Raw genomic sequence first — 13,876 nt, forward strand, 5'->3', positions numbered from 1 at the left:
GGTCCCTACAAATACTTTTCTTGTTATTCCTATTTTAGAGGAGTCGCTGTCATTATAAGAAAGCAAGTACCTTTTCAGCACCTACCGATCATTGTTGACCCTGACAGTCCATATCTGATGGTGCGGGGCCTTATTGGCTACACACGTCACATTATTAAATACATATGGGCCCAACTTGGATAGGCCCTGACTTTTGCCAGTCCTTACTTAAGCATTGCTTGGCTGTCGACCCACATTCAGTTATCGGGAAGGGGGAGACCACAATCTTGCTCTGGATATTGAATTACATTGCTCAGATCACCATGAGCGATGCCTCAACAAGACTTGTACTGTATTTCTCACGGCTAAGGTACTGTTTGATATGATCTACCTTTGGCGATCTCTACACGGTGTGACTCAAGAATGCACATTCTACTCCTCAGTACAAGACACCTCCTCGTGGCTTGACTTCTGGGTGGGATTGCGAGATGTTATGGAATGGATTAAGAGAATCCAGCATCAACCCAGACTTTTGCCCGACCACTCCCCGGTGATTTAACACATAGCCCTGCCAAATAAATGGATACATAGGCCATTATTACGCCTCCAACCCAAAAATGTACTAGATACTGTATTTACGGAAGAAATTCGGGCTGCCATTAAAGATTATGTCACCCTAAATAGGAGCTCAGAACAGTGGCGTAGCAAGGGGGTGGGTAGGTGTTTTGGAGGTGGCCTCCTCCCGTTCTTACCTGCCATCTCAGGGTGGCAATCGACCCTCTACCCCGCTCTACAATGTGGCCGTCGTGAGGCGGCAATCAGCGTAATCTCAAAAGGCACCCTATATCTCACCCCCACCCCTGCTCTTCAATGCAAACACAGGGACACGATGGGTGGCCAAAAGGCTAGCTATGCCACTGGCTCAGAAAACTTAGGTACCATTTTTAGGGAAGCTCTGAAAGTTGTCATTCAGGTGGAATGTATGGCTAAAGGGCATGGTATTCTTAAATCCATAAGAAGTAAACTCGCTAAGTAAGAACACAACCTTCGCTCCTTGAAGTTCCATTATGAGGAAACTAAAGACAATAGACTCTTAGATCCTGATCGCTCACTGCTACTTGAGTTTCAAGAAGAGGCTGATAGGGATGTGAATTTTCTGGGCAAACACACCCAGGCTAGGAGGTATGGGTAGAGTAATGGCCCGGGGCATACTCTAGCTATGTTTCTCAAACCAAAATGGGCTGCTTATAATGTTTATAGCCTGGACATATCTGATGGGCAGTCAGTGTATGATCCATTGTATATATTACAGAAATGTGTTACCTTCTATCAGTGTTTGTACACATCACAATCACTGATGGAGCCTGTAAAGATGTCAGCTTATCTATACAAACTGACCTTGGCATGGTTGGATCAGGCCTCACAGTTGAATTCTATAAGACATATGCGAAGGAGCTGTCACCGATACTGTTGGCTATCTATTAAGAGGTATTTCATATGGGTTGACAGCCTTTGACAATGCTGGAGTCCTCTGTCCTCACACTCCTTATGCCAGATAAGCATTCGTCTAAATGTGTGTTGCATCGTCCCCTCTCACTTATCAACGCCAACAGCGAAATTCTTGCCAAGCTCTTGGCAAACAGGCTACTCCCATTGATGCCGAGACTGACTAATCCCAACCAGTCTGCCTTTATTCCTGGCCGGTCAACGGCAGATAACCTTCGCTCACTTTTCACCCTTGCACACCAACTAAACCCAGATATACCAACTGTTGGGACATTTTAAGATGCCGCCAAGGTATTTGATACAGTTGAATAGCCTTTTCTACTCTCTCTACTGTCCAGATTGGGTCTGGGTGGGGCATTTGTAAAATGCGTTCAGATCCTGTATGCTGCTCCTTCAGCTAGGTTGCGCCTAAATGATGGCCTCTCTGAGCCATTTATGATTGGTCAAGGTACGCGGCAGGGATGCACCCTGTCGCCTCTTCTATTAAGCCTTATCCGTAGAGCCCAAGGGGTGTGCTCTGTGTGAGTTCCATTGTTGCCGGGGGTAGACTATTGGATTCAGAAACACACTATTATCCATGTATGCCGATTATGCCATGCTTGCGGGTAAAAATCCTGCAGTTAATTTGTCTCCTGTTATTGGGGGAATTGGGGAATTTGGCCATTGGTTGGGCCTTCAGATTAACTGGGCTAAAGCTATCATGGTCCCCCTAACAAAAACTGCCAGTAGACCAGACATATCATACCCATAGAAATGGCAAACTGCACATTAGATATCTGGGTATTTTCTAACATACAGACATCCCCACTGTGATCTGGAAAAATTATGGATGCTCTTTGGAAACCCTGCAGTCCCAGGTCAACCGTTGGATCACCCTGCCACTTTCTGGGTGGGTAGTGTAGCTTTGATGAAAATGATTGTCTTGCCTAAGCTGCTTTATCTGTTTCAAAATATTCCCATTCCTTTAAACAAGGTCTTTTTTGCTCAACTACATTCCCTTATGATCAAACTGGCATGGGCAGGCCAACAGAATAGATAGGGTGGCACACATTGCAGCTCCCGTATCATAAGGGGGGTGCTTTGTGACCCCACAAATTCTGGTGTACTATTTGGTGGTTCAGGTACAATAAATCCACCACTGGTTCCACAACAGTAGACAGGCCCCCCCACTTTATCATCGAGGGAGGCTTGATTTCCCCCACCCCTCTTCCTGCTGCCCTATAAGTGCCATTCCTGAGACCGTCTCAGGAAATTCACAAAGTCCATTATACTGTTTGGGCCTGGAACAGGTCGTCCTCTTTATTTAATGTTTCAGTACCATACTTGCCACAAATACGACCTTTTTTTTTGTTTTATATAGTGCGAACTAGACCCGAAGACATCAGGTATCAGAGCAATTTACATGAGCACCAGTTTCGTTACACAAGGACACATTTATTTTTGTTAGGCACCGGGAGATTGTGATTTGCCCAGAATCACAGGATGTTGAGCGCCTTTGCCGAGACTCGAACCGGGTTCCCCCGGCTTCGACGTCTACCTCTCTAGCCGTAAGGCTACATCCTACATTACGCTGCAGCTCGACCGCGCCCCAGAATTGCTGCTGTCTTTTGAAAGGAAAGGTAGTAAAACTTAAGGCGATCAGTTCACAGCATAAAAGTCTAAAAAGTACAGAGAATACACGGGCGAGACCCCTGCTACATTACTGAGAGTCCTTATCTACGGCAAACTCTCTCATGAAGTTCGCTACCTCCGTACTAAGGGGCCTATTATGATTGCGGTTTTTCCGCATCCTCCGGGCCGGCGGAAGCCACCGCCGGCCCGGAGGTTGCGGAAAAACCGCAGCGGACCCACCAAAGACCCACCGCCACATTAGGATGGCTGGTGGGTCCTGGTTTCCGTCCGCAGCTTTTCCGCCGCGGTTGGCTTACAACCGCGGCGGAAAAGCTCTAATATGGTGGCGGTGTCTCCCAGGCACCGTCCGCCATATTAGGAAGGGCTTTAAAAAATGCTTTTCCGCGGCGGGTTTTCCGCCGTGGAAAAGCATGTGTAACTTCACTGCGGGGGCCCGTTGCGGGCCCCGTAGGTGAAGGAGGGGTGGGGGGTGCACATGGGGTGTCCCTATGGTATCCCCCTGCATTTGCATGCAGAAATCGGCAGGCACCGCACGGTGCCTGCCGCTTTCTGCATACAAATGCAATGTGTGCATTTTTACCATTGCGGCGGATGCAGCTTGAAGCCGCACCCGCCGCAATGGTAAAAATAGAGGATGTGACCGCCAGGGTGGCGGTCACATCCTAATTGCACAGGAGGGAACTCCGCAGGCAATGCGGAGGTTCCCTCCTGCTCTATGGTGGCGGACGGACTCAGGTCCGTCCGCCATCATAATCGGCCCCTGTGTTCCCAGGGGAGCCTCTGGCATGGCCTGTCCTAACAATGTTGCTTTCTAACCCGCTCGCATTTAAACTTATCACACAAGTATATGCTGCGGTCAGGGATTGCATGCTTGCAGAGGCCCCCCATGGCTCACACAGCATGGGGGGTGATGTGGGTCACTGCATTTCAGATGACCAATGGCAATTTTGTTGTCAACAAACGAAGGAGGTGTCCCCTAATGGGAGATATTGTCCAACTCATTATACATTTTTATTAAGGGCATACCTTTCGCCTACAGATCTCGCTTGCTATTACAACAATGATGATACTAAATGTAAGAGATGTGGTGCAGGGGCCGGGGGCTTGAGGGAATGTGGATTTCCTCCACCTGGCATGGCACGGTGAGTACGTTTTGGAATCGGATAATTGCAGCAATACTAGACATGGCAGACAACGCTTTCACACTAGCTCCTCTGAGGCACTGCTCAGTTATGTCAAGAAGGTACCTAAGAAGTTTCGTAAATGCGGCTGACCGGGGCTCCCACAGGGGCTACTAAAGAGGGCAGCCCTCTAGTATCATCGGGGCACCCCACACCCCCTCCCCCCCTTAGGGGCAGGGACTCAGGGATGAGTCCCCCCAGCCTCGTCGCAGCACACTAGGGAGCGTCACTTCCTGGGCGCTAGGACTAGGGGGAGGAGTATATAGGCCTCCCCCACCATCTTGGCGTCTTCTTTCGCGCACCTGACATGACGGGCATTGTGGGGCGGCTAACGGATTAGTCGTTATGTGACGACTGGTCAGGAACATATGCCGCAACCTTACCTCTGGCTGCTCGCCGCGTGACTTCTGGGACCCTCTGCACTCCTATTTGCTGGAGTTACATCCCGATTAATGAATAGATCACTCCTGCACTGTTACTGCATTGTTCGTTACCACAAGATATACTAACTTGCTTTGTGGTATTCGAGCATCTGGTGACCGTTACTGTATCTGTACTACTTTTCTGTAATGTTATTGTGATGTGTGTGTACTGACCAACTACTCTTGCCATATTAACATTTTTAATTATCATGTCGTGTATCATTTTTCTAAAATGATGATTGTTACAAAAATATGTTATCAAATTCATGAATAAATAAATAAAATGGAAAAAAATGTAAACGCCTTTTTGTGAGAGAATTCTCCCACAAAAAGTGAGGTCTTACTGAAATGTGTTCCTGTAAAACCTTATTTGTGCCGAACTTTTACTCGCAATTTAAACTGCAGTCTTCGCACAGGTGTGAAGCTGTTGAAGATTTTTTTTTTTTACTTCCCAAAAGTGTGTGGTGAAAATAGTTAAGCTTGCATACAACTAAGCCTGGGCCCATCCACACGCGCACATGGACTGTGTGATGGCAGTGGGTAGTCCATCTGTGAAGGTGGCCGCAGTTTTTTTTATGTGAGGCAAACAGGAAGAGGTCACTGAAAACTGGTTCACTTCAAATCCTTCTGTCAGCTGGACTTTAGATTCACAATGGGATGTAAAGCATGGAAAGGACTGTTTGCGGATGCGTGTTCCTTGGGTGGGTTGGGGCAGTGTCAGTAACCCTGGTGAGGAGCAAGCTCTTCTTCCTAACAACACTGGGCAGGGTCACCTTCTTTACTGTTCATACCTGTGAACATGCTACTTAGTGGTTACTCATCTCTGATAGATGTGGTATCCTGTTTTTAGCATTTTCGTGCATTGTTGGCTTACATTCTTATATTTTGTAGTGCTTGCCCTTTGAGTGTAGCCTTCTGTTCTACTGGGGTCCTGCTCTGGTACCTTCTCACTCTGCACAACTGCCCTTTCCCAGAATTCTCTGCCACAAAGAGGTGGACCTCACTGCCTACTCAGTCACTCGTTAGGATGGGGTCCTGGTATCCGGACTGTCCTGGGGTACTCTAACCTCCTACAGCCTTCTCGTGTCACCGAAACACCCACTAACCAGACACTCTCAGGGCAGCAAGGCGCCTGACACATTCACATCCCTGCCGGGAGGCTACACCCACATGCTACATTTTTATAAAATGAATAATGAGTGGCATTTGCTACCATTAACAATTCACACTGTATCATAAATGTGATCAATATCACACACAATTTAGTTCTCAATGAAAGGCTGAGCTGTCCCTCTAGGTTTTCACCTTATGGTCGGAAGGCTACACACTTAAGCAGCAGAGGTTGCTTGACTCGCTGAGTTATCTTCCAAGCATACTCCAACAAAGCGCTTTAAAAAGGGACGTATGAGTGAGGATAAATTCAGTGCATGCGACCATGCCTTCTAGTGACGCGTAGACCATGTGAGAATGCACTTGCTTTTATTGAAAGCTCAGGGCACACTATGGACAAAAGTGGAAATTACCAAGATTGGACTGTAGTACAGAGTTATGAGCAATGAACAATCACAATTAATTAAGGAAATGCTTAAGGGCGTCTAAAGGAAGAAACCCAGAGCAGTGCTTGTACCTCAGCTAGGCAGAGGACACTAATAACTGGTCCCAAACGCTATGATACTGACTTGTGAATAATTCTATCTTATGCTGTGTTAATAACATTTATATAGTGTTCATACACCAGGGGCTTCTTGACGCTAGACTAAGGCAATGGGTAACTAGGAAATGCAAGCAATACAGAGTTAGACTTACCCCAGCTTCCCCGCTGCTGCCGCCGTGGGAATGGTCCTCAGCTCCAGGAGGCTATTGGTGTCCTCGTTGAAGAAGTCCTCGGGGAGGTTGGCTTCGGCCTGGAAAGAAAAGACCCAACAAACCATCAGAAGGAGCGGTGATATGGGAGCTGACCATCACTCAAGCCCGCTGAATATTCTGGGTAGTGCAGTCACACTGAGGGATATGGCTGTGGGGTTTGGGTCAGGATTATGGGAGTGGATGATCAGCTAGAAGCATTTTTTAGGGTTTTTATTGAGTCTTGTACAACAAGAGTGATATTAAAAGTACATTGTTGGTAGATCACTAGATAAGGCAGAGAAAGGCATAGATCCCGATACTTATTGGTCATCAGGGGGGGTCATTTATAGCATGACCGCGATATTCTCAGCATCTAACAATTACTGTTCACAGCAGTGCGACATCCCACAGGGATCTCAGTCGCATAAATGTACATCGCATTATCAATAGCATGGCAGGGAAAATGTATGCTACGTGAAGTGTTCTTACTTAATCAGGCTGGTTGGGTAGACATTACTCTCCCGCACATTTCCAGCCAACTGGATCGCAGAGCTTTGTAGGTGGTAAAGGGCCCCCAAATGTCCTGGGGTCAGGATTGAATGGGCATTATCGCCCAGACGTCATCTAGTTCTTCTTGACAGTCCAAATGTTTTAGAATCATTTGAAGGAAAACATCCTATCATACAGTCCAGGATTCCAAGCAGCCCGTGTCTCATCTGAGGCCATTTTGTGACGCTGAAGGAGTAAATGGAGTACGCTCATGAACCTTTGGTCCTTGGCATAACTACAAGAAGTGCGGTGCTCTAAAGGAGTATTTCCTCTCTGACATCCCACAAAAGGATCAGGAACTCTAGAGACACAACTACAAAGTACTATTAACCTTGATAACGAGCAAATAGAGTGAGTAGAGGACTTTAACTGAGCTCAGGCATTCACTCCCATAGACAGCATTAATACAGGGATGCTGCCAAAATACTCCTCTGAGACAGGAAACCGCGCAGATGCAGGAACTCCCAGCTGCGAATATCTATTTCTGTTGTACACACAGGTGATCCAGTACCAATCAAACCTTTAATGTAGGGACAAAATGAAACTATCGCTCTCATACTTGCCATCCCACAAATGATGCTCTATAAAGGCCAGAAGTCAGACTATCACCTGTTCCTCTCTCTAACCATGGTGTCTTCACGTAGAAGCAACAAACTCAGAATCCCTCAATATCTTCCCCCTGTTAGTCAACTGTAGAGATGGAAGAATTCAAGATACTCCACAAGGTCTACCAGGCGTTATCCACAATAAATCATCCATCATATTCCACCAAGAAGACTTTGAGCTCCATCTGCAGTTCCTGGAACTTCCAGCGACTAGGAAAATACACAAAGAGACAGCAAGTCCATGGCAGCCATCATCGGTCAGCTGCGGAATGCCACCTCCTTGTGCAACCGAATCATTAAAGATACAGCCAAACTCTGAAATGACTTGAAAACCTAAGTTACTTTGCACCACATTTTCAATCAATTTATGTTCATTGACAGCGCCAAGAGGCTCAGTGGGTCTAAGCGAGCTCAACACTTGGGTGCGCTTTCATACCCCTAGCTCATTCCTTGGTACCCTGTTCTAAGCGACAAGAACAGAAGGTGGCAGAGCTGTAAAGCCCTGTTTACTTTCTAGAATACTGATCTAGGGGCCAAATGTATCAAAGGGTTTTACCCATTCTGTGTCTATGGGAAAATGTGTTCATACATATGGCTGTAGAAGAGGCTATTGTAAAGAACCCTCTAAGGGCTCTGGAACAGCATTTCTGTTTCCATAAATAGTGAAAGTATAAACAGTTGCCTTGTTAAAAGAAACATCTTCATTTTTTCCCAAGTGCATTTACGCCCACCACAAAGTCCAAGAAAAATCGAATTTTTGAGTCTGGAGGTGTGATTTGGGCAGTAGGAGTTGCTGGTGGTATGTTAATGCCTAACAGAAGCCTCATGCTCAATCTTGGGCTGCAGTGTCTTGGCCTTTACCCACTACCAGAGACTATGGCCATACCTCAAAGAAGTCCTCAGTCTTCTTCAGCAGGAGTTTGAGTTCAGTAAGTTCCAGAAAGTTCTGCTTCAGCTGTTGCTGGTTCTGATTCACCTCCTGTAATTCACTGTCCAGCTTTTCCAGAACGGTCTGTTTAGGAGAATAAAAAGAGAGTTAAAATTGCTTCTTGATCAACACATTTGTACTCGCTTGACACTGAAGTCTTTGCGTTCTGGTGTAGAGTACTTCTACTAGTGAGTGACATGTCTGAACATGGAGAATGGATACCCAGGCTTTCGGAGAAGTGGCCTTATAGTCTACAAAGAAAGAAGGGTGCTATATATTTGAAGTAGGTTACATAGGTCCAGTTGATAAGAACATCTGATCTGCTATGCTGCCAGACTGCATAGGAGAAAATCCGGGGGTCTTCGAAAAAATTAAATCTTCTGGGTTTGGCTAGAATTGGATACGGTTGGAGGGATGCGGAAGGGGTAATGACTTCTTTACAATGTGATAGGTTGAGATGAGTGAAGAGGATTTGAGCCACTGTCAGTAGCTAGACTAATCAAAAGTGGTTTCCATATTGAATTAAGATTTAGGCCTGAATGACTGCAACCACCACGTAATAACGTTTCCAGTCTGAAATAAAGCCAGCAGCTACTGACAAATTAGCACTCGGTGAAACCCCCCTAACCTACAACAAACCTCAAAGCTCTATGTCTCACCAGGCCTGCTACTGAATATCTAAATATAACTACTGCATGGCATCATAGTAGGCAACGCCAAGGTCACCAAGCCTTTTAACAGTTGAACAGTGCAACAATAATGGACGTTGCCTGAAAGGCACCAATTCAAAACTACTATTGATTGCTTCCAAGCAACAGTCTTCCTTCGGCCCATCATGTACAATCAATCACGGGGCACAAATTTCCTATAAACCTAAACTCATATGGTAACATTGACAATGGATACCCACATCAACAAGAAGCAAAAAGAATGCTGCTACAAGCAGTTAAGAAGATGTTTTTTTCCCATTCCTGTGTTAATTCATCGTTGGAATGTTAGGACGCAACAAAGTCAGAGCATAACTCAACAATTACAACATCAAGAGTCTACAAACAATGGCACCGAAGCACACACTGCAGTTTCTTTCTGGTCCATGATAAGTAAGTCCAATTTAATAAATAATGATTCTGGAGTAAAATCTCAATGGCAAATCACAACCATCAAGCACAAACTGCACTATGATTTACACGCACATCCTAGTCCCATTACTGGTTCTCGTTCTCGGCATACAGGGACTGCTGATGTTTCTAAGCAGGGTTATCATGGTCCTGTGGCTTAAGCCACGGTCCCATTGAGACAGCGTCATTCTATATTGAATCACGGAGGGATGGCCGCCCCTTTGGATACTTATGCTTGTTTGATTACAAATTAGGGGCTCTGTCTGGACATTACTGTTCACCAAACAATCATGTATTGTTAACTGAACTTTTCAGGCTGACGACTTATGTATGGCATTGTAGTGATCAGATACACATTTGGCCTTGAAAAAGTCCAGGTGGACGAAACACGTGTCGGCTGCTTCTTGTTGGAATATAACATGTACAAAACTCGTCAATAAATTAAAAAGGAAGAATTTATTATCATCTATGACTAAATTGGACTTTCTTTCAAGGACCAGAAAGAAACTGCAGTGTGTGCCCTTCGGTGCCATTGTTTGTATATGAATAGTCTGGACTGCTTAGCAGTATGGCAAAGTGCACCCAAGGTGGCTGGGTGCTGTCAACACGTGAGCACGACTACAAAGAACTAAAATGTGTTTTGTTTATTAAATTTGTTATAGATAGCACTGCCCAATACAATTTATTGCTGTGCACACACCAGGCATAGCCACCTTCATTTTGTTTTACTCAAGAGTTTATTGAAGAAATTGGTAATTTGACTGCTGAAATTCCAAAACAGCACAGTTTAGCTCTCTTAAACACAGATAACCCACATCACCCCACTCCTAAACACCTTCTCACACTTCCAGCCCAGTCTTGCAAAACCGTGAAAGTTCTCATTGATAAAACTTTTACTGGCACAGAGCGACAATAAATTAAAGGCCTATTATCTTTATGCCAATGCAGAATTCAAATTTGGTCTATCCTCCAGACCAAACAGATTCACCACTTCTCCAAATTCACTACAGGTACCTACTCGATCCGGTACTTATCTGCTGCCTCCCGAAGTGCAGCCCATCGGTCTTTTTCTTCCATCCGAACAGTCTACACCAAATGCATCAACACTCACATAACATATGACAACACAATGGATTAGACCTGGAAAAATACCTTATACATTGGGGAACTAACAAGTACTCATATGGTAAGTACATACAGAGTCGCAATGAGAAACCTAAAGATGAAGAACCTCAACCATTTAGCTATAGCATATTGTGTCCCCTGCTTTGAGAAAAAGGAAAGTGTTTGAGAATAGTAGCCGTTCATCTCTTGTGTGGGGCACCTGTAAGACCTACCTCCAAGTCGATCATGTCACGGGGAAGAGGTGTCTGCTGGTAAGTGGCAGGTTGATAAACCGAGATCTTGTCATTCTCCAGCTCAGTCTCAAGAAAACCTGAATAAAAAAATGTGTTTCTGACTCAACGGTACAGTACTCTTTGAAAAAGAGAAAGATACCTTATTCAGACCACAAATAATATAGAGTGAAGAGAGGGAATTTGGGTAAGAGGTAGTTATAAGGAAAGAGACAGTTGTGCAAGATAGAAAGGACCTGGGGTAATGTAGAGAGGTGGAGAGCGAAATCAGTGAAGAAAAGAAGTTAAGAATGACGGAAATACTACATTAAATACTGTAAAAGAAAGAAATATGAGTGAAAGACACAGATTGAGAGAGGCAGCAAGAACTGTTTTGGGTGAAGATGAAGGCCATGCTCTTACAGAGGACTCCTGTTTCAGGAGGTCGAGATTGGAGAGCGGGAAGAATGGTGGAAATTTGTGAACTCACGTAGGATTCTCTCCATGGCTTCACATCTGCGCACCTCATTGACAAACCTCCGCTGAAAGTTGTTGACATTCGCGTTCAGCTGGAGGAGGGAAAAGAACTTGTTAGGGCAGAGCAGGAGAGCTTGGATCTACTTGTGACCTTTCGCCACTGGAGATCAAGAGACACCTTCACCTCAATCATCTAGAATACATTATGAATATCAGCAGACGAGCTCAATGAGAGACGAGCTCAATGAGACAAAATCATAACTCATAATATCATAAATTATTCATGTAATTTAATTATTATTAGAACATTGGAATGTTGAGAGCTCCCTTGAAGACAATGGAGTGCTCCGGGCTTCTGATGGCTGCTAGAAGCCCGGAGCATCAACATCCCAATGTTTGTTCACAGCTGCTGCTGTGTACAAAGGCCTCACGGAGCCCGAGGGGATTTCAAGCCCCTCTGGCTCGTGAGACCAGGGGCGGAAAGTTGTAATAGCCTTAGAGCCATCCATTAAAGGCCCACTCTCTTGGTAAAGGCCTTCGGCTTAGACGTTTAACCCTGGAGCGCGCCTCTAATCATCAGTAGAGCCTGCTAATGCAGACTCTTGAGCCATATTGAGGAGATTGCTGTAGGAAATAAATTGTTGCATGCCTCTTTTACATTCTAAATGAATTCAGCACAATCTACATTTGTTGACGTGCTTTAATTTACCTGTCATAGCCAGTGATGTTTCAACTTTTCTGGAGTGTAATTCATATGTATGTTTGCATGCATGCATGTTATTTGTATAGCACGAACCCAGCCAAAGGCAGAAAATCACTTTACAAGGTCAAAGGCATTGATATAGCCAACAAGTAATTTGAGAGATAGCTGGTCTGTGGACTGTCACTGCACCATGAGGTGTGGCTTGAACTCTTTCCTGAACTGTAGAAGGGTTGGTGTGGTTTTGATTGATGCAGGGATGCTGTTTCATATCCTGGATGAATAGATGTAAAAGGCATGTTACCTTTTTTTCCTTTTATACACTTCTTTGTGTCCAGTCGGATGGTGTATTGCCTATGGGTCTGCCGAGAGCCACCAGAGACAGTGAGCTTGTCAGCCAGATTGGGGTTTGGGAGGAGCTGGTCTTTTGTTTCAGAACCACATTTTGTACGATTTTTAATGCAATTAAATGTATGCTTCAGGAACTGTTTTTAAAGCACATCTGGATTGTAATTTTAATGAATTTCTTAAACCAAATTAAAATTGTCTAAAAGTCACCCTCCATTATTAATGACACTTCAGTACTAAATGCACAAAAATAATCAGAAACCCCCCTCTTTCTGGGTCCAAAATGGCAACTCAGTCACACCACTAAGGATCCATTACCAAGGTGCCAAGTATACAGGTATATACTGTAAGCATACCTGTAGCATGTCCCATTATATTGAGTTGTGCTACACTGCACAGCATATATTCTATCTGCACAAACTCATCTCAACCGAAAACCGGATCCATGAGAAAGGCAAACAGTAGATTGAGCAGAGACCGGCAAGTAACCCTACCTACCCCATCGGAAGGAGGATCTCAAAGACAAAGGATCGTTCAAATTTTTTGGGGTGACCGGGGGACGACTAGTGAAATAGCTGGCAAATCAATTCAAATTGATACAATGACACATTAATGGCAGATGTGCATCACACAAGAACCAGTTAACGTAACATACACGTGTGGTGGCAGCATGTATGATGCCATATTTTATGCCAAATCTTTAATGGCCCAAGTGACATCTTCATTAATAATGTTACGTTTTATGTGATCAAGTTTGAGTCGCTTATAGGAAAAGGGTGGTTAATTAATATGACAAAAATCCATATTTGTGCATTGAATCTGCGGTAAAGCATTTGATGTCCTGTTTCGTAGCAATCTTGTGAGGCGTATAGAACTTGCATCCTTGCAGAACCTTGAAGATGACTGATGTCACGTGCGGGGGTTTTAAATGTGTTTTGGGAGTTGAGTTGAGCCACCAGTGCTGGAAACTACTCTTCAGCGAGATCTATTGAAGATCTCATCATCGTGATCAACTTATTTTTGGGGCAAAGATAGCTTTTCCCCTCCCCAACAAAGAGAGCATCAGCAGATATTACAAATTTAGCAGAGAAACATTAATACAACACAGGCAGGGCACAATTTACACAGAAAGCTAAATAACAAAGTTGGAAAACAGCCGCATAGGTCCAAAATTAGAGCAGGCTTGCACTAGAGGTCAAAGGGCATTGGGGCGGCTTTTTAGCCAGGTTGTGAGGTACTTCACTCATAATAC

At 44.8% G+C, this 13,876-nt stretch overlaps 1 protein-coding gene across 1 annotated transcript in view; it reads right to left on the reverse strand.

The window, feature by feature from the left end:
- The window catches only part of LOC144806652 (V-type proton ATPase 116 kDa subunit a 4-like), a 247,625-nt gene that overhangs the window by 224,111 nt on the left and 9,638 nt on the right, over positions 1-13,876 (reverse strand). The window contains exons 3-6 of the mRNA XM_078672994.1: positions 11,590-11,668; positions 11,103-11,200; positions 8,606-8,731; positions 6,527-6,624 (exon numbers count right to left, since the gene is read on the reverse strand). Coding sequence (XP_078529120.1) covers positions 6,527-6,624; positions 8,606-8,731; positions 11,103-11,200; positions 11,590-11,668 — 401 coding nt within the window. The remainder of the gene's footprint in view (positions 1-6,526; positions 6,625-8,605; positions 8,732-11,102; positions 11,201-11,589; positions 11,669-13,876) is intronic.

Source organism: Lissotriton helveticus, chromosome 1_1 (genome assembly GCF_964261635.1).
Source record: "Lissotriton helveticus chromosome 1_1, aLisHel1.1, whole genome shotgun sequence".
Classification (NCBI taxonomy): domain Eukaryota; kingdom Metazoa; phylum Chordata; class Amphibia; order Caudata; family Salamandridae; genus Lissotriton; species Lissotriton helveticus.